The 27,615-nt window shown below is 38.5% G+C and overlaps 1 protein-coding gene across 2 annotated transcripts in view; it reads right to left on the bottom strand.

Moving 5' to 3' along the window:
- Positions 1-27,615, bottom strand: part of Phkb (phosphorylase kinase regulatory subunit beta) — a 236,070-nt gene that overhangs the window by 21,573 nt on the left and 186,882 nt on the right. For both annotated transcript variants that reach the window (XM_004664836.2, XM_004664837.3), the window contains one exon: positions 15,213-15,347. In XM_004664836.2, coding sequence (XP_004664893.2) covers positions 15,213-15,347 — 135 coding nt within the window. The remainder of the gene's footprint in view (positions 1-15,212; positions 15,348-27,615) is intronic.

Below are 27,615 nucleotides of genomic sequence, written 5' to 3'. Positions count from 1 at the left end.
AGATACACATATCCAAGAGGCTTCGGGGAAGACAAATCTAGGATACAATTTTTTAAAAAGGACTAAGAAAACACACAAAATGACCTTTCAGTAATAACTCTGAATAATAATGATTGTAATCCCTCAATTAAAAGACAAAAATATCAGATTGGATTAGAAAACAGGGTCTATCTGTTTGTTCCCTCCAAGAAACATACCTCACAATGAAAGGCTGACATTTCCTTAGGTAGAACATATGGGAAAAGGTATCTAAGCAAATGTAATCAAGAAACAAACCAGCTTCACTATTCTAATACCAAACAAAATAGACACCGAATCAAAACTAATCTGAAGAGATAAAAAAGGTAATTTTAAACGTATTAGGCAATAATCCATCCAAAGAATATTATAATTCTAAGCAAAAAGGCACCAAGCTGGGCGTGGTGGTGCATGCCTTTAATCCCAGCACTCAGGAGGCAAAGGTAGGAGGATCACTGTGAGTTTGAGGCCATCCTAAGACTACATAGTGAATTCCAGGTCAGCCTGGACTAGAGTGAGACCCTACCTTGAACCCCCCCCAAAAAAAAACAAAAACAAACAAACAACAACAAAAAAAAAACCACACACACACACAAAAGGTACCAAACATAGGTACATCCAATTTGACAAAATATATAGTATCAGGATAAAGTTTCAGATTAATCCAAGCCCAATAGTAGAGGGTGACATCAGTGCTCTACTCTCAATAACGAACATGCTATGCAGACAATAATAATAATAATAATAAGTGCTGGAGAGATGGCTTAGTGGTTAAGGCACATGCCTACAAAGCCTGAGGACCCAGGATCAATTCTCCACGCAAGCTAAATGCACATGGTGGTGCATGTGTCTGGAGTTTATTTCCAGTGGCTAAAGGCCCTGCACACGCATTCTCACTCAATTTCTCTCTGTCTCTTTCTCCCCTTTTCTCTGTCTCAAATAAATTAAAATAAATCTAACAAATATTTTAAAATAATAATAATTTTTAAAGAGTAACATTGGAGCTAACTGACATCATATGTCAAGTGGACCTGGCAGATTTCCACAGAACATTACAATTAAATACTACAGAATACATATTCTTCTCAGCAGATCATGGAACTTTCTCCAAGACAGATAACATATTAGAACACTTTTGAATGGAAAATGGGTCACTGAAAAAACAAACACATGTTTGAATGATGAATATTATTGGAGAAATCAAAAAGGAAATTTAAAAATGAATAACACTGCATTAAAATCAAAATACAACACAGCAAAACATGTGGGAAATAATTAAAGAAGCTTTTAAGTTGGAAGTTTGTAGTTCTTCATGCCTACATCAAAAAAATCAGAGGGAGAAGGCCAGATTCCTTTCCCCCAGCTCCTCTTAGTTCCCTGGTCCTGGTACCCTGTGCTGGAGGGTATGTGTACAAGTGAATAGGCCAGATCCCTGTCTCCCAGCAACTCCCGCTTCCCTAGTCCAAGTAGGTCACTGTGTGGTTGGCTTGGGGCAGCTTGGACAATGCAAGCTTGCTACAGAAGCAGGCCCCATGCTCAGCCTTCCTGACTAAAGTGCTCCTGGGTCCCCAATTCCCAGATACTCTGCACCAGAGGGTACAGTGGCACTGAGTGAGTAGGCCAAATCCCAGTTCCCTGGCTCCTCCCCATTTCCTGGTCCCCGTAGGTCCTCCTGTGTCTGGCTTGGGAAGGCCTGGTCCCTGTGTGGAGGCTGTGGAAGCAGGCCTTTTGCTCTGGTATCCTGACTGGCCACTGGGAACCAACATCCCTATTCACCTGAATCAGAGGGTGCACAGGCCACTGTAGGAGCCGGCTTCCTGCCTCTGGCTCCCCAACTTCCTGGTGCCTGGCTCCCTAACCTATGTTTCCCATGTGCTGAAGAGTAGTGCAGGTGGACTGAATAGGCCACAGCTCCTAGTTCCAAAGTACCATTAATGTACTTGAAATCTCCGCAGTCTGCACATCTGTGGTTATAATTCCATGGTATACCAGTACACCAATTGCTCACATTTAAAATAGAACACCCTCCGAATACCCTACAAGGACAAAAACTTGCTTCCTCCTCAATAGAATAAAGTGTCTCCCCAAGATGGGTAGACCACAACTCAAAAACAAACAAACAACAACAACAAAAAATACCCAACAACAACGAAAGAAAACAGAGGTCTCCACCAAGGATGCCTAGTCTTGCAATGGAAGCCTCTAATGAAATCATAGCAAAATAAACAGAAATTCAATTTATCCTACCTATAACTGTGGGCTAACTCCACAATGCATGATCCATATACCTCAACAAGGAGGGGCCAAGAGGAGGGAGTAGGTCATGGATGAGCCTAATAATGGTACCAAACTGACTGTATTTGCTGAATAAAAAACTAATTAAAAAAAAGAAATGGAAGATCTCAACAACTGATTGAATAAGCTTAATGAAGTCTTGATCAAATATAAAAATGAATTCCAAGAAGCATCAAGAAACTCAGAACTTGAACTGAAAATGTACCTCAAAAAAGAGACAGGCACAATGCACAATAACACAACAGAAAACAAAAATCAAATAGAGTTTATAAAAACCTCTCTAGAACCCCTCACTAACAGAGCTACTCATGTGGAAGACAGAACCTCTGACCTAGAAGTCAAGACAGAAGAAATTGATTGTGATGCCAAAACTTTGCTAAGTGCAAAGAATCAAGTGAACAGAATATGAGAAAACCATGGGATACCATAAGACGACCAAACATCCAGATCATGGGTATACCAGAAGGAGAGGAAATCCAGGCCAGAAGCATAGAGACCACATTCAACAAAATTATTGAAGAAAATTTTCCTAGTCTCTCAAAAGAGAGGCCCATCCACATTCAAGAAGCACACAGAACACCAAACAGGCAGGACCAAAGAAGAAACTCTCCAAGGCACATCATAGTTAAAACTCTTTAACAATGAAAATAAAAAGAGAGTGCTAAAAGCAGCAAGATAAACAACTCACAACATACACAGGAAATTCCATCAGAATTATGTTAGATTTCTCAAAGGAAACCCGAAAAGCCAGAAGGGCCTGGAATGGAACATTTCACATTCTAAAAAACTATGGCTTCCAACCCAACCTACTCTATTCAGCAAAAATATCCCTCCTAATAGATGGTAAAAGGAAAACTTTCCATGAAAAAGTCCACTCTATGATTATATGAACATAAAGCCAAACCTACAGAGAATACTTCAGGGAATACTCCACATAGAAGAGTCAAACAACCAATCTCAAGGGCTAACAAGAAAAAGATCACAATAACCAAAAATAGACCAGGATCAAAAAAAAAAAAAAAAATACAAAACACAAGAAAGCTCCAAACCCCATAAAATACCTCATTATGGCAGGGATTAATTCAAACTTCACAGTTATAACCTTAGGTATTAATGGTCTTAACTCACCCATCAAAAGACATAAGTTGTCCATGTGGATAAAAAAATAGACCCTTCTATCTACTTTTTTAAGAAATCCAGCTCACCACCAAAGATAGACATCTCCTCAGGGTTAAAGGATGGAAAATAATATTCCAAGCAAATGGAAATAAAAAATAAGTGGGTGCTGCTATATTAATATCTGATAAAATAAACTTCAAATCAAAAGTAATCAAAAAGGACAAAGAAGGCACCTTTTACTCATCAAGAGAATGATCCAACATGAAGACATCATAATCATGTCTACATGCACCAAACACAGGTGCACCACAGTATATATAAAACAAAACCTAATTGATAACAAAAGAGAAATAAACAACAACACCATCATAGTCAGAGACTTCAATACTCCACTATTATCAATAGACAGATCATCCAGGAAGAAAATCAATAGGGAAATAATAGAGCTCAACACCACCATAGATCAACTAGATTTAATGGACATCTAGAGCATTTTCCACCAAAACTCTACAGAATACATATTCTCCTTAGCAGCCCATGGAACCTTCTCCAAAATAGATCATCTATTAGGCCACAAAGTGTGACTCCATAAATTCAGGGAACTGAAGTAACTTCCTGAATCATATCAGATCACAATGCTTTAAAGCTAGAAATCAACAAGAGACTGGTAAAGAACTCCACCAGTTACTGGAAACTAAACAACATACTTTTAAACAATGTTGCAGAAGAAATTGTAAATTTTTTAGAATTGAATGATAATGAAAATGCAATCTACCAAAACATTATGGGACTCAATGAAGGCAGGCCTAATAGGAAAATTCATAGCACTAAATGCCTTCATAACAAAGACAGAGAGATCCCAAATTAATAACCTCACTGTCTACCTAAAGGCACTGGAAAAACAAGAAGAATCCAACCGTAAGAGCTCCAGATGGAAAAAAATAATCAAGGTCAGAGCAGAAATTAATGAATTGGAAGCTAAGAAAACAATTTTAAAAAACAAAACGAAGAGCTATTTTTTTGAACAAATAAGCAAGATTGACAAATTCCTGGCCAATTTGATAAAAAAAGGGGGGGGGGGGAGAAGCCTCAAATTAACAAAGTCAGAAATGAAAAAGGAGATGTCACAACAGACATAAATGAAATTGGAACAATCATCAGAGCATACTTCCAAAACCTCTACTCCACAAAATTGGAGAACCTGAAAGAAACAGATAAATTCCTAAATACATACCACCTACCAAACTCAGATAATCTCCTAAAGAAACTTATCACATCCATTGAGATTGAAAAGGTAAAAAAAAGACTCCCCCCCAAAAGAAAATCCCAGGACCAGATGGCTTCTCAGCCAAATTTTATCAAAGTTTCACTGAAGAACTGAAACCAATTTTTATCAAACTGTTTTGCATAATACCAATCTAGGGAATCCTCCCTGACCCCTTTTACGAAGCTAGCATCACCCTGATACCAAAACCAGACAGAAATGCAACAAGTAAACTATAGGCCTATATCCCTGATGAATTTAGATGTAAAGATCCTGAGCTAAGTCCTCACAAACTGAATTCAATAACACATCAAAAGCATTATCCACCTTGATCAAGTGGGCTTCATCACAGGGATGGTTCAACATATAAAAATCAGTTAATGTAATACACCACATAAATAAACTTAACCATAAGAACCACATGATCATCTCATTTGATACAGGGAAGGCCTTTGACAAAATACACCACCACTTCATGATCAAAATGCTGGAAAGAATAGGCATAGAGGGTTTATCTCTCAACACAATAAAGACTATATATAAAGCACCTAAAGCCTAAACAATACTTAATGGGGAAAGACTCAAGAAGTTCCCACTGAGATCATGATCAAGACAGGATGCCCACTCTCACCACTGCTCTTCAACATAGTACTAGAAATACTAGCCCAAGCAGTAAGACAAGAGAAAGAAATAAAAGGGGTTTAAATTGGAAAGGAAGAAGTCAAGTTAGCCCTATTTGAAGATGACATGATGAGCCGATACATACGTGACCTGAAAGTCTCCATCACAAAACTTCTAAATATTCCTTCAGTAAAGTGGTGGGATACAAAATCAATTTACAAAACCCAGTAGCCTTTCTATATGCAAAGGATAAATGCACAGAGAAAGAAATCGGTGAGACCGTCCCATTTTCAATATCAACAAAAAATCAAATACTTTGGAAAAACACTAACCAAGGATGTGAAAGAACTATATAATGTGAACATAAAGAAACTTAAGAAAGAAATTGAGGAGGACTTGAGAAGATGGAAAGACCTCCCAGGATCCTGGATAGGTAGAATTAATATTGTGAAAATGGAAATTCTACCAAAGTAATATACAGATTTAATGCAATATCAATTAAAATACCAGCATCATTCTTCACAGAGATTGAAAAAATGATCTCAAAATTCACATGGAATGGCAGCAGGCTTCAGATATCCAAACATATCCTCAGAAAAAAACAAAAAAAAACCCTGATCCTATCTAAGCTATATTACAAAGCCATAGTAACAAAAACATCATGGTACTGGCATATGAACAGAAACATAGACCAATGGAAAAGAATTGAAGACTCAGACCTAAGGTCAGGTAACTACAGATACTTGATCTTTGACAAAGGAGCCAACAATGTACATTGAAGAAAAAAAGCATCTTCAACAATGGTGCTGAAGAAATTGGATGACCATATGTAGAAAAATGAAACTAGACATACTCATCTCTCCATACACAAAAATCAAGTCCAAATGGATTAAAGACCTCAATATAAGGCCTGAAACTCTTCTTCTACTAGAAGAAAAAATAGGAGGCACTCTCCATGATATAGGAATGGGGAAAGACTTCTTGAACAAAACCCCAGTAGCTCAGGAAATTAAACAATCACTCAACCAAGGGGATCTCATGAAGCTTAAAAGCTTTTGCACAGACAAACACACCATGAATAGAGCCAACAAATTACCAACTGAATGGGATAAAATCTTCGCCAGCTATGCCACTAACTAATATCTAGAATCTACAAAGAATTAAAAAAAACTAAACATTAAAAAAATCAAACAACCCACTCCAAAAGTGGGGCAGAGAACTGAATAGGGAGTTCTCAGAGGAAGAATTACAAATGGCTAATATAAACTTAAACGATTCAACATAACTAACCATTAGGGAAATACAAATTAAAACATCCATAAGATTCCACCTTACTCCAGTAAGCAACAACAATCCAACAAAACGCAATGTTTATAGCTACTCAATTCATCGTAGCTAAGAACTAGAATCAACCCCAATGTCCATCACTGGATGAATAAATAATGATGTTGTAGTATATTTATAAAATGTAATTCTACTCAATAGTAAGAAAAAAATAACAGAATGAAATTTATAGAAAAGTGGACAGACTTGGAACAGTTCATACTCAGTGCACTCATACAATCACAGTAAGACAAATGCTTCATGGTGTCATTTATCTGCAGTTCCTAACCTCGACCTGCTGGAGTTGCTGTCATACCTGAGAGGCAACTCAAGGCCCAGACAATAGGGATGGAAGTGCTTGGAGGGAAAGGGACGGGGTGGGGGGGGGAGGGACAAACACAAAATTAAATCCAAAATGAACTGATACCATAGAAACCTTTATCCTTGGGTATAGCCTAAAGATAAACCCTCAACAGGAATAAGGGGGAGGGGCCCCTGAAAAGTAGTGCTCTGGTGAGGGTAGGAGGAAGTCTAAGCTTAAAAGAAAAAAAAATTTTTTTACTGTCTCTGACCTGGAACTCCCAGTACCAAAGACTGGTTGCTACCCACACTGAGCTATTGTCCAGAGAGACCTACAAGGTCCCCAAATCAAGACAGCTTTCTATCAAAGCAGTTGATTTCATGCCTGAAGCAATAACTAAGACCTTATTCCTGAAGACACCATATGCTGCTGACACAAGGCACAGAGAGACCTGGATGGAATTCAGAAAAAGCCAGTCCCCAGAGAGTCAGCCCATCTAGTGCTGGAAAGCACTACATGAGCTACTGGGGGAAAATGGCCAACAATGGTCTGAGCTAACAGAGGTCTAACCTACTCAGAAGCAAACACCCTGACAGGATGTACAAGCCAGTGCAATAGTGGCACATAGCCTCAGTGGGTAACTAATAGCTTTCTGATTGGCTATGAGATCCATTCAGTGTAAAGGAACCCATATCTGGAATTGGGAACCAGATCAGAATCCTATGGAGACAAAAATTATGTTTTCCAGTGTCAAGCTCTCACTAGTCTTTGGCTAAAAGAAGGGTTACATATATAAATTAATAATGCTTACACCATTTAAACTATACTTACTTCACTCTCTGTTGGAGAATCTGTTCTTCTTTTTCAGAAGGTAGCTAGATCAGAAGATATAAACTACCCCTTGCACTTCAGCCAAGCCACAGCTGAATCCACAGAGTGGAGATGAGCAAGAGTGCTGCTTCTAGTCTGTTCCTACCATCCCCTTAGGATACTAAACACCCACCAAAGCAGAGATCCAGAAGCTCCTAAGAGCTCATCATTGAAGTAGACTTAAAACTCACCCACAATGGCTCAGGTAATATTGTGGAAGAGGGGGTGGAAAGTGTCTCTACAGGTTGAGACATCATGCCCAGAAGCATTCCCCCCCCCAACTGACTACTGCTCCCACAATGCATAAACTACAATCCCGTGGAAAATACCTGCAAGCCTACTGAGGAGTGTCCCCAATGGAAGGGGACAGGGGAGAGGGAAAAGAAGGTACCAACACATGATGTATTCCATAAAAAAAATCTTGTTTATAACAATAATAAACATTGAAAATAACAATTAAAAAAGCCAGGTGTGGTGGTGCACACCTTTAATCCCAGCACTCGGGAGGCAGAGGTAGGAAGATGACCGTGAGTTCGAGGCTACCCTGAGATTACATAGTGAATTCCAGGTCAGCCTGGGCCAAAGTGAGACCATACCTGGAAAAACAAAACAAAACAATACAACAACAAAAAACAGTTAAGGGCTGGAGAAATGGCTTAGCAGTTTAAGCACTTGCCTATGAAGCATAAGGACTTCAGATAAGGCTGGATTCCCCAGGACCTACATAAGCCAGATGCACAAGGGGGTGCGTGCATCTGGAGTTTGTTTACAGTGGCTGGGGGCCCTGACATGCCCATTCTCTCTGTACTTATCTGCCTCTTTTTTTGTCTGTCTATCACTCTCAAATAAATAAGTAAAAATAAACAAAAAGTAACAAAAAAATTTAAACAGTAACATTTTGGTGAGAATAACTCCTAAATTAAAAAATAAAATAAAAACTTGAGCTAGAAGCCAACTTTGCAATACTACTATTTCTGAAGGCCTATCAGTAAATGGTTGTACATTTAAGTCTCCAAAACCGTGGGTGCATCTAAATCATAAATTAAAACAAACTCACATGGTAACATCATCCCATTTGATAGTCAACCCAGGGGGAATGAGTTCTATCACTGTTTCTTTTTTTTTTTAAATTAAATAAAAACTTGGTATGAACAAAAAAAAGTCAGAGATGGGCTGGAGAGATGGCTTATCAGTTAAGGCACTTGCCTGTGAAGCCAAAGGACCCAGGTTTGATCCTCCAGGACCCATGTAAGCCAGATCAATATGGTGGTGCATGCTCCTGGAGTTTATTTGCAGTGGCTACAGGACCCATTCTCACAACTCTCTTTCACTCCCTCTTTCTGCCTCTAATAAACAAATAAAAATATATCTAAAAATAAAGTCAGAGATATCTCAATCTAATAACTTAAAGATGTACTTTAAGGCCTTAGGAAAACCAGAACAAACCAAGTCCAAAAAAAAAAACAAAAACAAAAAGTAAATGGGAAGAAATAATTAAGATCCTGGCAGAAGTTAGTGAAACAGAAACAATTTACAATAAATCAATGAAATGAAGAGCTGTTCCTTTGAAAAAAATAAACAAGGTTGAGAAAAATCTTAGTCAAACTAAGCAAAGGAAAGATAAAAATTGAAATGAAAAGTAAGTCATTACAACAGATACCAAAGAAATTCAGAAAACCATAGTGACATACATTAGTAATATATATGCCACGAAGTTGGAAAATTTATAATAAATGAATGAATTTCTTTATACAAATGATTTTTAAAACTAAAACAAGTTGAGGGAAATAATTTAAACACATATATAACAAGCAATGATACTGAAGCAATAATAAAAAAAAAATCTCCCAGGAAATTAAAAGATTGTTCAGTGTTTAAAGGAACTTGCATGCAAAGCCTGCCAGCCAGGGTTCAGTTCCCCAGCCATCCACATGAAGCCCAAAGCAAAAAGGGGTGCAAGCATCTGGCATTCATTTTATAGTAGGAAATGACCCTGACATATGTGTGTATATGTGTGTGTGTGTGTTATGTGCATGTACACATACACATGTAAATACATACTTTTTTAATTAAAAAAAATCTCCTAGCCAAGAGAAGCCTAGGTCAAGATGGATTCACAGCAGAATTCTACCAGACCATTAAAGAAGAATTAAAACCAAGGCTTCTCAAATTATTACACAAAATAGAAAGGAAAGAAATCTTTTCAAACCCTCTAAGAAACAAATATTCTGATATAAAAACTTGACAGAAACATAACAAAAATTTTAAATCACCCTCCCTGATAAACAGATGTAAAAATTCTCAATAAAATAAATATTTACTTCAAGTATACAAGTACACACAGGTAAAAAGATTGTGCATACAAGATCAAGTGGGCAGGGATGGTTCAACATATGTAAGCCAATAAGTATAATATATCACAAAATAGAATAAGGACAGAATTTACATGATCATATCAGTAGATACAGAAAATGCCTTTGACAAAATCTAACATTTGATCATGATAAAAGAGCCTGGAGAGACTAGGGATGGAAGAAAAATACCTCACATAATAAAACAGCTTACATACAATAAGCCTATAGTCAAAATTATGGTAAATGGAGAAAAACTCAAAGCACTCGACCAGGAACAAGATAAGAGTGTCCACTCTCATTTCTATTTAAGAAAGCTTGAACTCTTAGCTACAGCAATAAGCAATGAGGAGGAATATGGACTACAAAAAGAAAAAGAATTTAAAAATATCTTTATTTGCAGATGATAAGATACCCTATAGATTGCAACAGAAACCTTTAGAGCTGTAGAATACTTTCATCAAATTGTCAGGGTACAAAATTAATATACAAAACTGAGTAGATTTCCTATATGCCAGTGACAAAAATACTGAGAAAGATATCAAGGAAACAATCCTTTTCTATAGCCTCAAAAATACCTTGAAAAACAAATCTAACCAGCAAAGTGAATGACTTTGATGTACTAAAAGAATTGAGGAAGGCACAAGAAGATGGAAGGACCTTTCCCATGCCCATGGATTAAAAGAATAGTGTGACAATGACTATCCTACCAAATCAACATTATAACCAATACAATCCCAACCAAAATTCTAGCACCATTTTTCACAGATATAGAAAAAAAGCAATCTTAGATTTCATGTGGAGGTTCAAAAGACTTCACATAGCCAAATCAATCCTGAACAAGAGTAATATTGCTGCAAGTATCACCATACCTGTTCAAGTTATAACTACAGAGCTGTAAGTAATAAAAATAGCATGGTACCGCCACAAAACAGACCCACAACAGAATTGAATAGAGGACCCAAATACCAGTATATGCAATCATATCCACCTGACTTTTGAAAAGATGGCAAAAAAAATAAATACACACTACAGAGAAGAAAGCATTTTAAACAAATAATGCTAGGAAGGGCTGGAGAGATAGCTTAGCCGTTAAGACTCTTACTTGTGAAGCCTAAGGACCCAGGTTCGATTTCCCAGGCCCCACGTAAGCCAGATGCACATGGTTGGCACATGCATCTGGAGTTCGTTTGCAGTGGCTAGAGGCCCTGGTGGCCCATTATCACTCCTTCTCTTCCTCTCTCTGTTTCTAGTAAATAAAAATAAATCTTTAAAAAAAAAAGCCGGGCGTGGTGGCGCAAGCCTTTAATCCCAGCCCTCGGGAGGCAGAGGTAGGAGGATTGCCTGAGACTACGTAGCAAATTCCAGGTCAGCCTGGGCTAGAGTGAGACCCTACCTCGAAAACCAACAATAAAACATTAAAAAAGTAATAATAATGCTAGGAAAACTGGATATCTAAAGGCAAAAGAATGGAGCTAGATTCTTAACTCTTATCATGCACAAAAATCAACTGCAAATGAGAAAAAAAGACCTCAACATAAGACCTCAGGCTCTGAAACTGATAAAGTAAAAGGGAGGGAGTAAACTACAAGATATAGGCCTAAGTAGGGATTTTCTAAATAGGATTCTGGTCACTTTGGAAATAAGGCTAACATTTGACAAATGGAACTTCATGAAATTAAAAAGCTTGTGCATAATAAAGGAAATTATTAACTAAATAAAGATACAGCCTACAGAATGGGAGAAAACCTTTGTCAGCTATACAGGATTACTATCTAAAATACACAAAACACTCAATAAAATCAAGGAAAAAAACCAGCTTAATCAAAAGATGGGCATGGAACCACAGAGTTCTCAGAAGAAATAAAAATGTGTAATGCATATTTTTAAAAGTGTTCGGCATCCTTAGCCATCAGGGAAATGTAAACATAACTACACTGAGATTGTATCTCACTCCAGTCAGAATGGTTAACATCAAGAAAATAAATGACAACAAATGCTGGTGAGGATGTAGGGAAAGAGTAGCCCTGATTCACTGTAGTTGGGGGCTAAACTGGTGCAGGCATTATAGAAATCATTGTGGAGGTTTCCCCATAAAACTAAAAATAGAACTACAACATGACCTAGTTTTATCACTTCTGGGCATATACCCAAAGGACTTTATAATAGAGATACTTCTACATCCATATTCAGTACTGCTCTATTTATTTTAAATAGGAAACAGAACCAGTCTAGATGTCCATTAACTGATGAATAGATCCTGAAAATATGTTATGAATATACAATGGGATTTTATTCAGTTGTAAAGAAAAATAAAATTATGAAATTTACAAAAAAAAAAAAAAGAGGATAAACCTGGAAAATCTTATACCCAGTAAGGTAACTCAGGTCCAGAAGGGCAAACACCATGACTTCTCTCTCATGTGTAGAGCCTAGCTTCAAAATTTTAAGTTTGCATAGTTAAGTTAAAGTGCCTAACTGTGGAGGGCAGGAAGTTAGCAAGGTATGTGTGTTGGGGGGAGTTAGGGAGGGGCAGCAGGTTTGAAGGAGAATTGCTGTAATATGGAAGTAGAAGGGAAAGTAGTAGGTTGAAAGAGTTTAAGCAGAGACTGGGAAGGAGGACAGGAGAGAGGACATGGTGGGGAGAACCCGAAAGTAAGGATGTATGAAAAAGTCATATGGAAAACCTACAAAGTTTTAAGATACTTAAAAATATAATTAAAAAATATCAGCACTTGGGAGGCTGAGGTAGGAGGATCGCCGTGAGTTCGAGGCCACCTTGAGACTACATAGTGAATTCCAGGTCATCCTGGGCCAGAGTGAGACCCTACCTTGAAAAAACAAACAAACAAACAAAAAAAAAAAATTAAAAAATAAAGTTTGAATGAAGGCACAGCCTATTGTAGGTGGTTAAAGATACTCCATGAAATCATGGGTTTTCAATCAAAGCCTCCAGTGCAGTGGTGAGATATCACCCTATGAACTGTTGGTAGGGAGGCCACTGGGACCCTCAGAAAAATGTAGGCTTTTGTTGCTATGCTTGTTTCACAACCAAAACTAGGTAGTAAGTCCCTATTGGTGAAGACACCCCATGCTTTGGTTTCAGGACTCTGAGAAGTCAAGCTGCAATTGATCTGAATGCTTCCTCTCTGCTGGCTAGCTTTGAGAGTGCTAGAAGGTGCTATTTAGGTCACTGGGAAAGAATTGTCATCAACAGTCTTACACAGCTGTAGACCTTGAATGGTATACTACCTACTTGTCAGGAAATATGTGCACCCTGGGAAATACTGGCATGACTGCTATGGGGGTTCTCAAATGTTTTCTGATTGGACTTGAGGCCTGCTCCCCAAGAAAGAAGTAATGTCTAGTACACTAAACCTGGTCAAAAGCGCACAGCTGGAGTCCCAGGCCCTGGAGGAAAACCTAATACTTGTTATGCTACATAGATATGTTGTCAAACTGTCTCCTAAATAGCTATGTTTATACCCTAGATTAGTGCTATTCTCAGTCTTGTTTCTATGTTTGTTTGTTTTTAGTTAGGTCTCACTCTAGTTCAGGCTGACCTGGCACTCACTCTGTAGTTCCAGGCAAGCCTTGAACTCACAGTGATCCCCCTGCCTCTCTCTACCTTTGGAGTGTTGGGATTAAAGGTGTGTGCCACTATGCCCAGCTCATATTTCTTTCTGCAGTAGGCTGATGTTAATATAGAGATACACAGCTTGCACAGGTGGTAAGAACAAATTACTGTTGTGTACTCAGGCCTAAATGGGGCATCTATGTCACCCCCTCCAAAGCTCAGGAAACAATGCAGAAGAGCAGGCAGAAAGAATGTAAGAGGCAAAGAATGGGGAGGAGTGCTCTGCATGCAACATGACCATTAAACCCATGAACTCAAAGCAACTGTGGTTTCTACCACACAACTGTGGCAGTTTATATTCTATCATGGATGGGGGAGGGCCTCTTAAGACCCCAATCCTCCCAAAAGAACTACTAGCAGTTTTTGATTGCTAGGTGAGTGGGTTTTATGTTCTTCAGAGGTATAGCTACTGGCACAGCCTATGGTCTAATAAGTATGACCCCATCAATGCTCATGCAAGCAGCCCTACTTTAATTCAGAAGAACGCGTGCATCTCACATACACACACACACACACACACACACAGGAAGGGGCTTGGTTACGAGGAGGAAGGTGTTTAGTGGGAGATGATAAGAGTGGGAATTAGATTAATGTGATCAAAATATACTACATACATATATTAAATTGTCCAGAAAAAAATCATAAGAAATTTCTCTTGTAGATAGCTCAGGAAGAACTTTTTAGGCATTTATCACCTTGGGGATGCTAGATACAAATACACTCAATATTATTTGCCTAAACAGTTGCAGTAATGCTCATTCAGGAATTTTTTAAAAAACTTAAATTCAAGACAATAAATGCTTGTTTTGTTCTTGATCTAGTCAGAGGCTAACATAAATTGCATCTGTGAAAAAGTGTAGCCCTGACACTTATGAGTTTATTTAGGGAAACAGAATCATATTTACATGTTACCAAGACTAGTCCTTTCTGACAAAACGTTGGCAAGAGACACCAAGTAGCATACAGCTCCAGAAAGGGAATTTAACCAAAGTGGTATGAAATGTTACATTTTGTGCAAACTAAAGTGGAGAAAGTGCAGTATATGAACACATATAAAATTCAACACAAAATCATAAATAAATTCAGACATTTTAGCTAGTTTGTTTATACTGTCTATGTAGTAAGGTAGTCTTCTTGTATTCTGGTAAATTCCTCTTTCTTTCTCTCTCTGAGACAGCATTTTGCTATGTAGTCCCGGCTGGCCTGAGACCATGTAGCTCAGGCTGGTCTTGAACTCAAGACCATTCTCCTATTTCAGCCTCACAAGTGCTGAAATTAAAGGTGCATGCCACCATGCCTGACTTTTGAATTTCCTTATTAAAGTCATATTAATTTCACATGCATAGCAAGTTAAACATCATGATGTTTCTGTAAGTCTAGAGAGCCGTAGAGGTAAAGAAAGGCCCCATTTACCTTCCACTCTGTTGAGGCTGGAGAATGTCCAGCAGAAGCTGCTTCACTTCACTGGGTGAGAGCTGATACAGGTCTATGGCTGGCTTGTCTCCCCCACGGATCTGTAGTTCATACTCCATGGCATGGATGATCCACCTGAGGCAAAGCAGGGAAGGCAGATACGTAACTCGAAACACGACCACCTCGTGCTTCATTCAGTGATGCCCTTCACACCGCTGACCTATCCAGAGGTTGATTTCCTGAACCAATGGTATCATTACTCTCATCAAGGCCATGTGACATGATCAGACTCTTAAAACTGAGGCCATTCTTGCACATGTAAGTAGTTACAAAAATGGCTGGATACTTACATTCTTTCCAAGTTAGAGTTACCAGTTCAGTATAATAGCACATTTTTATACACAAATACCTGCTACAATGTGTTTTCTTTATGCAAGATAAATGCCAAAAACAAATGGGTCATAAACATGCATTTTAAGACATAGGCTGAGATGTGGTATTAAAAAATGTTTCTTTCCCAGGAATAACAAGAATTTTGGGGAAAAAAAAACCCATGAATTTCTTTTACTGCATCATTCATTTAGGGCAGGTGTGTTTGAAATGCAAGGGTGCAATTAGCTGCAACTTAAATAACTGTAGTGTGTTAGGAATGAGTCACTGCATCAGATAGGGCATTACCCTTCTCTTCATGTGCTTCTTTGAAAGACAACCCACAGGCTATTGCCAGCACAGAGACGGAACAGTAAGGAAGAAAAAATTTAAAAATAGAAGCCCAGGCTGGAGAGATGGCTTAGCGGTTAAGCACTTGCCTATGATGCCTGAGGACCCCGGTTTGAGGCTCGATTCCCCAGGACCCATGTTAGCCAGATGCACAAGGGGGTGCACACATCTGGAGTTCATTTGCAGTGGCTGGAAGCCATGGCACGCCCATTCTCTCTGTCTACCTGCCTATTACTATATCTCACTCTCTCTTGAATAAATAAAAATAAAATATTAAAAAAAAACCAGAAGCCCTTCTTTTTGCCAAGTTGGTTGGAAAAACACCAGTAATGCTTCCTCATGGGATGACTTTTATGTCTCAGTGCAGAGGAGGGAAGAAACCCAATTCAACATTCCCAGATGAGCCAGAGGTGGAAGCAACTGGTACAGGTCCCTGCCTGGTGGGCCAGCCCACTAGCCACAGGTAACGCTTCAGCTCTGTGACTGTTTTCATCTCTGCTGCCTTGGGTGAAGACTACTCTCAGTTCTTCGTTCCCTCTCCCTTACTGTCACTATGACTTGTGAGTGTCAGGAATTTAGCCTACCAGTTGACTGTAAGTACATTTCGTAAAATGTTAGACATGACAGAAATAAAGAGTTGCCATAGTTTGGTTCTTAAATGTCCTCCAAAAGCTGATGTGATAAGTAAGGGCCTAATTGGCCCTAAGTTTAGCACTTCTGGGAAGTGGCGAAACTGTAAGAAATCTTCTGGTCAGGAGGGAATGTCCTTGAAGTGACTTGACCCCTTCCTCTTTCTCTTTTGAGTTCCAGGATTTTTCTCTGCAGGGTGATGGGGCCATGCTGCCTGCCACAGGCCCAGCAGCATCAGGGACAATTTCCAATGCACTGAAGCCACCAAATCTGTGAGCCAAAACAATTTCTTTATAAGTTGATTATGCTAAGCATATTGCTATGAAAGGGAAATCCAACTAACACAAGGATGGGACATAGCACTGTTGTAAAAATCATTACTATTGCCATGCTATTTCATGATATTTAATAGCTACTCATTGATAAGGGTAATAAAAAAAAGTGTGCAGGTAAGAAAATAACTAAGAGCATTTTCAACAACTAAATATGTAACAAAATTAAGATTTAACCTTGTTACTTTTTTAAGCAATTAAAAAGAAAAACTGAACTAAGCTCATTTTATTGGTAAAACCTAGGATTTATTAACTTGTGTTTTCTTAGTATTAGTGACTATACTCAATCAAAATGTTATACAAGCTTAAGAGTCACAAGATTATAGTTATTTTTGGATGCTTTGATGTTAAAGCTCAATATGAAATTAGCTGTTACAAACATTTCAGTTAAAATACTAAATGGATCTCCTCTTTATATAAAATCTTGACAGTTATTTTGTAATCTGGAGTGATTTTAATTTTTTAAATTAATTAATTTATTTTGTTTTTTCAAGGTAGGGTTTCACTCTAGCTCAGGCTGACCTGGAATTCACTATGGGGTTTCAGAGCGGCCTCAAACTCATGAAATCATGGTGCCCCTCCTACCTCTGCCTCTGGAATGCTGGGATTAAAGGCATGCTCCACCATGCCAGGCTGATTTTTATTTAATCCTATTTAATACTATTTTATTTAATTCTTTATTTTTATTTCCTTCTACACTTAAGGGCAAAATTTGTATCTGTGGTAGCTTAGAATAATAGGAATACTAAGAGAAAAATCTGAAAAACTGGGCTAGAGAGATGGTTTAGGGGTTAAGGCACTTGCTTCGAAACCTAAGGACCCATGCTTGACTCTCCAGATCCCACATTAGCCAGATGCACAAGTTGATGCACACATGCGTTCAAGATGGTGGATGCATCTGGAGTTCAATTGCAGTGGCTGAAGGTCCTGGTGCTCCAATTCTGTCTCGCACACATGCTCTTCTTCTCATAATAAAATACAAAAAAGAAATCTGAGAGACTATTCTTTGGTCTCCTCAGCAAGTCAGTGAAATATAAAGCACTGTGGGGCTGGGAGGCACTACTACTCTAGACTGAAAGTCACTCCAGAACCACAACCACCAATGTGCTGTGTGGGCTTTGTTTTGAAAGATTCTCATTCAAACACAGAGCTACAAAACGTCATTTTAGCAAAAATCAGACAATTGGGTATTTAGTGATATTAAGGAATCAATTCTAATTTTGTTGGGTATGCTAATGGGATGTGACCATTAAGAAAACATCCTAGCTGGACAGGTGGTACACTGCACACCTATAGTTCTAGTGTTTGGAAGGTGAAGGATCATGAGTTTGAAACCATTCTGGGATACACAGTTAGACTCTGTGTCAAAATGAAACAAAAATCAAACTGAAAAAAAATCCATTTATTTAGGACAGAGTCTCACGCTATCAATCTTTCTGCTTCAGTCTCTTGAATGCTGGGCTATAGGTGTGAGCCACCACACTCAGCTACACATCCTTAAAATATTTTCCTAATGTATCTAACTAATATATTCATTTTAAACACCTGGTATTTGCTTTATATCTATGTCACAAAAGAGATAAAACAATGTGGCAGATGCAAATGGCTGACTACTGAGTAAGTAGCATATGGGGCTTTATCAAATACCTTTAATTGCACATGAAAAAGCTTCATAATAAAAAACCAAAACAGCAATCATGAACCCTACACTTACCATCCATGCCCCACTGGCATGTTACTCTTGAAATGGGAATTGTTACTACTTCCCATAACATGTACTTTATGAAATTATTTTAATGAACCAATAAGAACAAATATTGTATTGAAAGGGTTTTGACCGTTTAAAGAGTCACAAGTATGTTACCAAGTTCCTGTTATATGGCTCAAGTTAGAGGAATGTATTAGAAATTTTTAGTTCAAGTCTTACAGTTATGTAAGCAAGTACTATATCCAGTTAGTTTCAGAAGGTAGCTTCTTTAAAATAAACATTTTTGCTCATTTTTAAAGGGTTTACTTTCCAGAGTCTTCCAATAATCTGAGTTACTAAAACTAAACATAGTATAACACTTACCTTTAAAAAAAATCGTGTATGATAGCTTGATATTGTAGAGTGGGCTTGTGTTTGGGTATGGTTCTGACTTGTTTCCCAGCTCCGCTATGGGTCTAGTACCACTGAGTGGATCAGTTAGCCAAATCAAGAGCAATTGGTTCCTCACCATGGCTGTGTACCACTATTGCACTTGTGTGGGCATCACATCAGGTTATTTGTTGCTAATTAGGTTAAACAATGCGTTGCTTGGACAGATCTTGGTCATTTCCCCCAGTCGCTTATGTAGCCCACAATGCACGACCCATTTTCATCAACAAGGAGGGTCCAATGGGAGGGGGTAGATCACAGATGAGCCTAAACAATGGTACCAAACTGCCTGTATTTACTGAAAAGAAAACTAATAAATTAAATTTTAAAAATCATGTATGAAAAAAAATGGTGTGTGTATGTAAGTATGTACCATGTGTTTGTGTTTATGTAAGAGTGTGGGCGTGTACATACCACAGTGTACACGCAGGGGTCAGAGGACAACATTGAGCATTGGTCTTTGCCTTCTACACTGTTTGAGGCAGTGTCTCTGCTATTCACCCTTGCAGATAACAGGCTGGCTGGCCTGTCTCTACCTCCCATCTCACAAGAGGGTTAGGATGCTACAGATTCTTGCTACTGCACGTGGCTTTCACATGGGCTCTGGGGATCTGAACTCCTGTCATCACGTTTGCACAGCAAGCACTTTTACCCACTGACCCATACCCTTTGCCCCACATTTATCTTTTAAAGTGTTCTTATACATAAAGCTAGACACCTAAATCCTTCCCTTCTGATTTCTTCCATCTATTTACACTGTCTCAGCAGTTCTGTGAGCAAATTATAGATTTTAATCAATAATCACCACCAACAAAAGGTAAAACTAATTTCACTCACAGCACAAATGAACATAATTTATTTATCATATTAATTAAAATATATTAACTCACTTAAATTATTGGATAAGCTAATTTTTTCATACTTTGAATTTTGAAAGATTAAAAATAGAAAAAGAACAATAGATATATTAAAGCAGGTGCCAGAGATTCATAGAGAGAAAATAACCAAGTGAGTCACATGGTCAGAAAATGCCCACATAACCCAGTGCCATGTACAACAAATACACTCCTGTAAGAAAAGCATATAAATAAGGTAGTTTATTTTAAAAAGGAAAGGAAAGACATTTTATCCATTTTAAGACAACTAAGAAAAGTGGGAAAATCTGACTTTATATCTTTGTTTCCATTCACAAGGTCTCATACTTGATTTGACAATTCCAGAATAAAAGCACTTAAATGTAAAACTGGCAAGAAAAGAAGAAGGTCAGAAGAATGACAGTTATCCTTGGACCAGATCCCTGTCTAAAGAACCAGAGACCTGCTCTGTTTGCCAATAAGCAAAGGAGGAAGTGGCAGCTATCCATGATTGACTGAGTCAACCTTCAGACATAGCAACATTTGACTGGAGGATGATTTGTTAAGATTGTTGGAAATGTTGAGAAGCAGATTAGTATAGTATAAAACTCATGTGTTTTGAAGCTGGTAAGGATGTTGCTTTATGTGTCAGCATTGGTCTTTCTAGAACACCTCCATCAAGGGTGAAATATGAAATAAGTACACATATATCTGATGTCATTTATAAACCATAAATAATAGTTCTGATCTTGATTAAGAAACATTTTTTTCAACAATAATTTTTGATATTAATTCAAGATAATGAGGATGTGCTGTTTGTAGTCAAACAAGTGAATGAACGACTCTCTGGATAACCATTTTATTAAACCTGCTATACACTACATTGTAACACCCTCCTCTCCCAATCCCTATATTGAAGCCATAGCCCCAATGTGATGGGATGTGGAGATTGGGCCTTTGGTTGGTAATTAGAGTTAGATGATGTGGAGATTTGATTCAGGTGTCCTCTATAAATTTATATGTTCTTGAATGCTTAATCCCCAGCTGGCAATTTGGGAATTGGAACCTTGTTGGAATGTGTTGTTGAAGGTAGGCTTATGGGTGTTATAGCTAGCTTCCCCTTGAAAGTATTTGGAACACTCTCCTACTACTGATGTCACCTGATGTTGCCATCCTTTTCCCAGCCACCATGGAGCTTTCCCCTTGAGTCTATAAGACAAAATAAACTCTTTCCTTCCACAAGCTGCTTTTGGCTGGGTATTTCATTCCAGCAAAGAGAATGTAACAGCAGCAGATGAGGTCATGAGAGTGGGGCCTTTATCATGGGATTAGTAACCTTAGGGAGAGACATCAGAGGGTGCCCCTCCTCTGTCTACAACATGAGGAGAGAATAAGAAAGCAACTGTCTGCAAGTCAGAAAGGCAATCCTTATTAGAAACCAGATCAGCTGACACTTGGGCCTTGGATATCCAGACAGTGAGAAGATAAATTTCTGTTATTAAAGCCTACTTATCTATAGGATGACTAATATGTCATATAATACAAAATGTTGCAAGAAGAGGACTTTTGGCCTGATCCATACTAATATGGAAAGAATAAAAAAATTTGATGAGGTAAATTGAGCTTCCAGTTTCCACTTTGCCTCAGATGTAATCAACAGAATAGAGGTAAGACAGATCTACCCATCATCTCACTTCCTTACCACTATCAAATGTCTGAAGCAAAGATTTGTGAGTATCAAAACCATGCTAATGAATTTGGAGCTGTAATTACCAGCACTCTTCTTCCATCCTACACCAGCGGCCTTCCCTGAGCACCAAATGTGTGACACTGTCTTGGGAGTCAGAGGATAGGCTACGTCTGGATCATAATTGATTACAGAACGTCTCAGCAGTATGAAAGGCAGAGATGAAAAAGGCCTGGTGGCATATATCCCCACAGGTTATCTCCCACTGAAGCCTGACTGACAGACCTGCAGTAGAAAGCAGTTGATTGGAGGTCTTTAGAGTAATAGGCCTGTCAGGAACTTGATCTATTTCAACATAAAAGCTGGCACACAAATCAATAATGAGACAGCAAATCAAATCATTATCAGACTAGAATACCATTCCTGTGAGCAGGTTAATTTTGTTCACAAGAAAGCCTGATAGCAGTAAAGTTGAAGAAATCGCATTGGCAGGATTAACCTTGGAATAAAAGAGAAAAGAAATATAGTACTACTGGTTTTAAACAGCAACTGAGTCACTAGGTGATATAAGTAATTTTTTTTTAACAAGATCCAGAAAGGTTAAATCAGAGATAAAAGTATACGTACTACAGAGCATTTCTGGCTAAGATTTGCCATGATTAAGGCAAGTGCTTTTTGTTTCTTATGGTCATTCAGCCTGTGGAATGTTGAAGTTTCAAGAAAAGTATGATTCCAAAATATGACCCCAAAGTTAACCATTTTGATAACTTACTTATATATTTTGTGTGTGTATATGTGGGTGTGCCTGTGTGGATACATGTGCATGAGTGTGGGCGGGAGTGTGGAGGCCAGAGGACCAACTTCTGTTCTGTGTTCTTCACAGGCTGTCTACCTTCACTGAGACAGAGCCTCTAGTCTCATTAATCTTGAATAGCATGAAGTAGACCAAAAATGAACCCAACATGGCTCAGGGAAATTTTGCGGAAGAGGAGGCGGAAAGAATGTCAGAGCCACATGTTGGGTCATGATATGCAGAGACATTTATTGTACCATTAACTGTGGGCTAACTCCACAATGCATGACCCATATACCACAACAAGGAAGGGCCAAGGGGAGAGGGTAGGTCACAGATGAGCCTAATAATGGTACCAAACTGACTGTATTTGCTGAATACAAAACTAATTAATAATTTTTTTTTTTTAAAGACAGAATTGTGGGCTGGATGCAGGGCATGGTGGTGCACACCTTTAATCCCAGCACTCCTGAGGCAGAGGTAGGATGATCATTGTCAGCTCGAAGCCAGCCTGAGACTACACAGTAAATTCCAGGTTAGCCTGGGCCAGAGCAAGACCCTATCTTGAAAAACCAAAAAACAAAAACAAAAATAAATAAATAAATAAATAAAAATAAAAAATTGTGAGGCCTGGATGGAAAGATGGCTTAGCAGTTAAGGTGCTTGCCTGTGAAGCCTAAGGACCCAGTTTCAATTCTCCAGTACCTATGTAAGCAGGATGTACAAGGTGATACATGCATTTGGAGTTTCTTTGCAGTGGCTAGAGGCTCTGGTGTGCCCATTCTCTCTTAAATGAATAAATAAAATATTTTTTAAAAATTAAAAATGATGACAGGTCTTGGGAGTCTCTGTGTCTCTGGATATCTGATAATCTGCGGGGTGGGGGATGACAGGGAGAAAGCTAACGAGTATACATCATGGTTGTATACTCACTATATACATAACTAATAAAAATTATTTTAAATTAAAAAAAGAAAGAATTGTAAAAATCCAGATAAGAATGTCAAACTACCTTCCAAACATTTATGCTATGTGCATAGATTAGTGCTGCTCTCACTTTGATCAGAGAATTTTCTTTTTTGGTGGCAGTTACTGCAGACTCATAGTTAGTCAAAATGCTGAAGATAAATAGCTGTTGAGTGTTCAACCCTAAATAAGACGTCGATAGCACTCTAAGGCTCAGGGAACACTGTGAAACAGGTGGAAGGCAAAGAACGTAAGAGCCGAAAGAAGGGGGAAATGTTGTGGGACACCGTCTTCCAGACATGACATGGCCATTGTACTCATGGACTTATAGCAGCTGTGGTCACCTACACAGAATGGGTGTGCCAACATTCCATCATGGATGGGGGAGGGGCTCTATTGGCTCCACTACTTCCTGAGGTGCTATTGGCAGTTAATCCTTGCCGGCGGATGGGGAGAAATTTTCTTCAGTGGTATAGCCACTGGCAAGTTACCTATGCTCTGTTCAATAACCACCCCCCACCCATGTTCATGTAAGCAACCCAAACCCACTGGGCCACCTTCACCCTGCCAAAAAACTAGTGAAAGATGGCTATCAGAAAGAGGGAAGGTTCAGTGGGTATTGAAGGGGGAACAAGAGAAGATAATGGGTGCATGTGAACAAAATACATTATATGTTTTATATATATATATATATATATAATACATATAATATATATATATAATACATATAATATATATATAATACATATAATATATATATGTGTGTGTCTATATATATAAATGTATGACATTGTCAAAATAAATTTTAAAACATCCAGCTAACACATCTTATTATCTTATAAAGAAAAAAAAAGAGAAAAGGGAGAGAGTATATTCTTTATGTTTCCCAACTTTTCTTTGAAAATCATACTGCAGGGCTTAGCAGATGGCTTAGTGGGTAAAGGCATGAACCTGAGTTTGGATCCCCAGAACTGATGTTAAAATAAATTAAAAAAAAAAAAAACCCATGGGTACAGTAGTGAGCATCTGTAATCACTGACTTTATACAGTGAGATGGGAGGCACAGACAGAATCTAGAAGCTTACAAGCCGCACCAACCAGCCTGGCATACACAGTGGTGAACAACAAGGAGACCCTGCTGCGGTCAAGGTGGAAGGTGAGGACTAATACCCGAAGTTGTCCTCTAACCTGCGCACGCGCGCGCACACACACACACACACACACACACACACACACCAGGCATGCATCCACACTTACAAACATAAACATTCAAATCTCACACACATACACACAAATAATAAAATCATACAATAATCAAGAACTGGCTTAGAAACAGTCATAAACTCAATAATTTAAAAGGAATTTGACCTTCAACAAATTATTTGTTCATCAATTTAAAAATATATATATTTCTTTGTTTGAGAAAGAAACACACAACCAGAGAAAGAGAGGGAGGAAGGACACGCCAGGGCCTACAGCCACTGCAAACAAACTCCAGGAGCATGTGCCACCTTGTGCATCTGGCTCACATGGGTCCTGGGGAATTGAATCTAGGTCCTTTGGCCTTGTAGGCAAAGGCCTTGACTGCTAAGCCATTTTACCAGCCCTGTTCCTCAACTTTAAGCCAGTTAAGTGTTCCAGTGACCAATTCAAAACAAATGTTCATAAAGAAAGATGTGGACTATGCATTTGCTGCTGTCATTAAATAAACATGAGAAGGGACTGGTCACTTAAGGAATGCAGGTCTTAGTAAAATTTATTAAGAATAAAGTGCAATCAAATATGTAAATATACATGAAAGTTTGTAAACTAAAACTGTGAGAAAACATCACAACTGTGTGGAAGATTCTACAAGGTTAACAAACTGATTAGAATGTGTCATTTGTGGAGAGTGAAAATGTTGATTCATAGTCAAATTATCTTGGACTATTCTAGTACCTTTAGAAGCCATTCAATTTCCACTCCAGTGTCTGACTTAACATCCTTCTACCACCTTCAACCCTTGAAATGTATTCTTAGCAAACCACTAACTACAACAAATTCCAAAGCTAAGAATGTGATCAGATAGCACCTGAAAAGAACAGCAGAGTTTCCAGCTTAGTTATAGCCAGCTGAAGGAGTTATCTTTTCATTACTGGCACAAAATACCTGAGCAGAAGCAGCTGAAGGAAAGAAAGGGTTTATTTCACCTTAGTTTCCAGGGGAAGTTTCACCATGGTGGGGAAAGCAAGGCAGGAGCAGGGAGCAAGCATCACACCAGCAGGGAGGAAGTAATGAGAGCAAGCAGGGCTGCAGCAACTCATGGTCCCTCCCCCCCCCCCTCAGTGACACACTTCCTCCAGCAAGACTCCACCTCCTAAAGGTGCCACAACCTTCCAAAACACAGCCACCAGTTTGGGATTAAGTGCTCAGTATATGTTCATGGGGTACAGTGTACATTCAGATCACCACCCCTGTCTCTCTGATGACCCCACTTATGGCTTTTCCTTTGTTCTGAAACTGATTCAAGCTTATGTTACCACTTCCATGGCAGTACTATGAGGCAACCCGAACCTGTGTTCCAGCACCACGATCATTTATATTTGGCTCAGAAAAAATTATCTTTTATTCCCTTTGAGGTAAGAGCTTTGTTTTATATATACACATGTGTCTTTCCTCTTCAGAGGGAGCTGTCTAAGGTCCACAGACAGACTGACTACAATTCCCTGAGGTTGCCTGGGCCTATCTATGGTATAAACTAGATTGTGACACAGTTCTGTATATATGGAAGAACAGCATTGTACTAGGGGGGTTTAGTACTTGCCATGTGTTTCATGAGATCCAACTAGGAAATGGAGAACCGAGACTATGTCAGAGGGCAACAGAAAGTCTTGTTGAGATTCTGAGCTTCTATATTAAATGCTTTAGGTTGGTATTGTATATATGTAAGTACAATGATTGAGATGGGGAGGTAATATGATGGAGAATGGAATTTCAAAGGGGAAAGTGTGGGGGGGGGGGAGGGAGGGTATTACCATGGGATTTTTTTTTTATAATCATGGAAAATGTTAATAAAAATTTTAAAAAAAAGAAAAGAGAAGCTGGGATGGAGAGATTACTCAGTGGTTAAGGTACTTGCTTGCAAAACCTAAGGACCTGAGTTTGATTCCCAGGTACACATGAAAAAAAAGATGCACAAGGTGACATGTGCATCTGGAGTTTGTTTGCAGTGGCTGAAGGCTGTGGAGCACCCATATTCATTCTCTGTCTTCCCCCTTCTCTCTCTCAGATAAATAAATAAAAGAGAAGCTGGTCTTTAATGCACATGTAAAAGAAAGAAATAAGCTGACATTTTCATCAATTTCTGTTAATATAAATAATATACTGAAAAAAAAAGGACAATCAGTCTTAATTGAAATGGATACCTCTCTTAAGTGACTATCTGTGAAAGTACAGGAACTTTCTAAAACTAGACCCAGAAGATAGATAGATAGATAGATAGATAGATAGATAGATAGATAGATAGATGATAGATAGATAGATACACAGACAGACAGACAGACAGATAATAGACAGACAAATATAGAGAAAGAAAGAAAGCGGTAGAGTGCTTGGGGTTGTGGGGAGGAGTTACTTTAGAGTTTTGAGACTAATGGCGCCTAAAAAGAATTCCTCAGAGAAACTTGTTCTCTACACACCACTAGAAGAGGACCTCAGGCTATCAAATGTCACTGTGACATGTCAAAGCTTTAACCTTTCAAATCACCTATGAGTTTTTTCTCAGAATTGCTACAATCCAATGAGGATGCCAAAGCAGGGATTGCCTCCCATTTTGTAAACCAGAGAGAGCTAGCTGGAAGGCAGCTTGAGAAAGCAGGTACTTTGCAGGTATCCACACCATTTTCCAATCATGAGTCTTGATCTTACGATCTGGAGTAAATACATTAACTTCACTGAATTTCTAATAACTTCTCTCTAAACTTCTCGTGGTGGTGGTAGGAGATTGTGGGGTTGTGAGGATTTCATGATAGATCCCAGGGATTCAGAACAAAGGCTTCCAGTAGACACTTGATCTTTTCCTCCAAGAATAAGAAAGGATAACTTATTTTTCCAAGATGACTTAACTGATAGGAGTTGGGTTCACCTTCAAGTCTTTCTACTTGTAACACTCAAATTGGTAGAGAGGTAAAGTTGATGGTGGGTAGTTTTACTTTGGGGAGATTGAAAGATTTTCCTTAAAGGAGAAGTATGGGCATGTCTACTGTTTTTATTCCATCATCTTTTCCCTTGCTGCTAAATGATCCT

Source organism: Jaculus jaculus, chromosome 1 (genome assembly GCF_020740685.1).
Source record: "Jaculus jaculus isolate mJacJac1 chromosome 1, mJacJac1.mat.Y.cur, whole genome shotgun sequence".
Classification (NCBI taxonomy): Eukaryota; Metazoa; Chordata; class Mammalia; order Rodentia; family Dipodidae; genus Jaculus; species Jaculus jaculus.
Note: the sequence above shows the minus strand (reverse complement) of the source record. Positions and strands in the feature narration are given on the sequence as shown.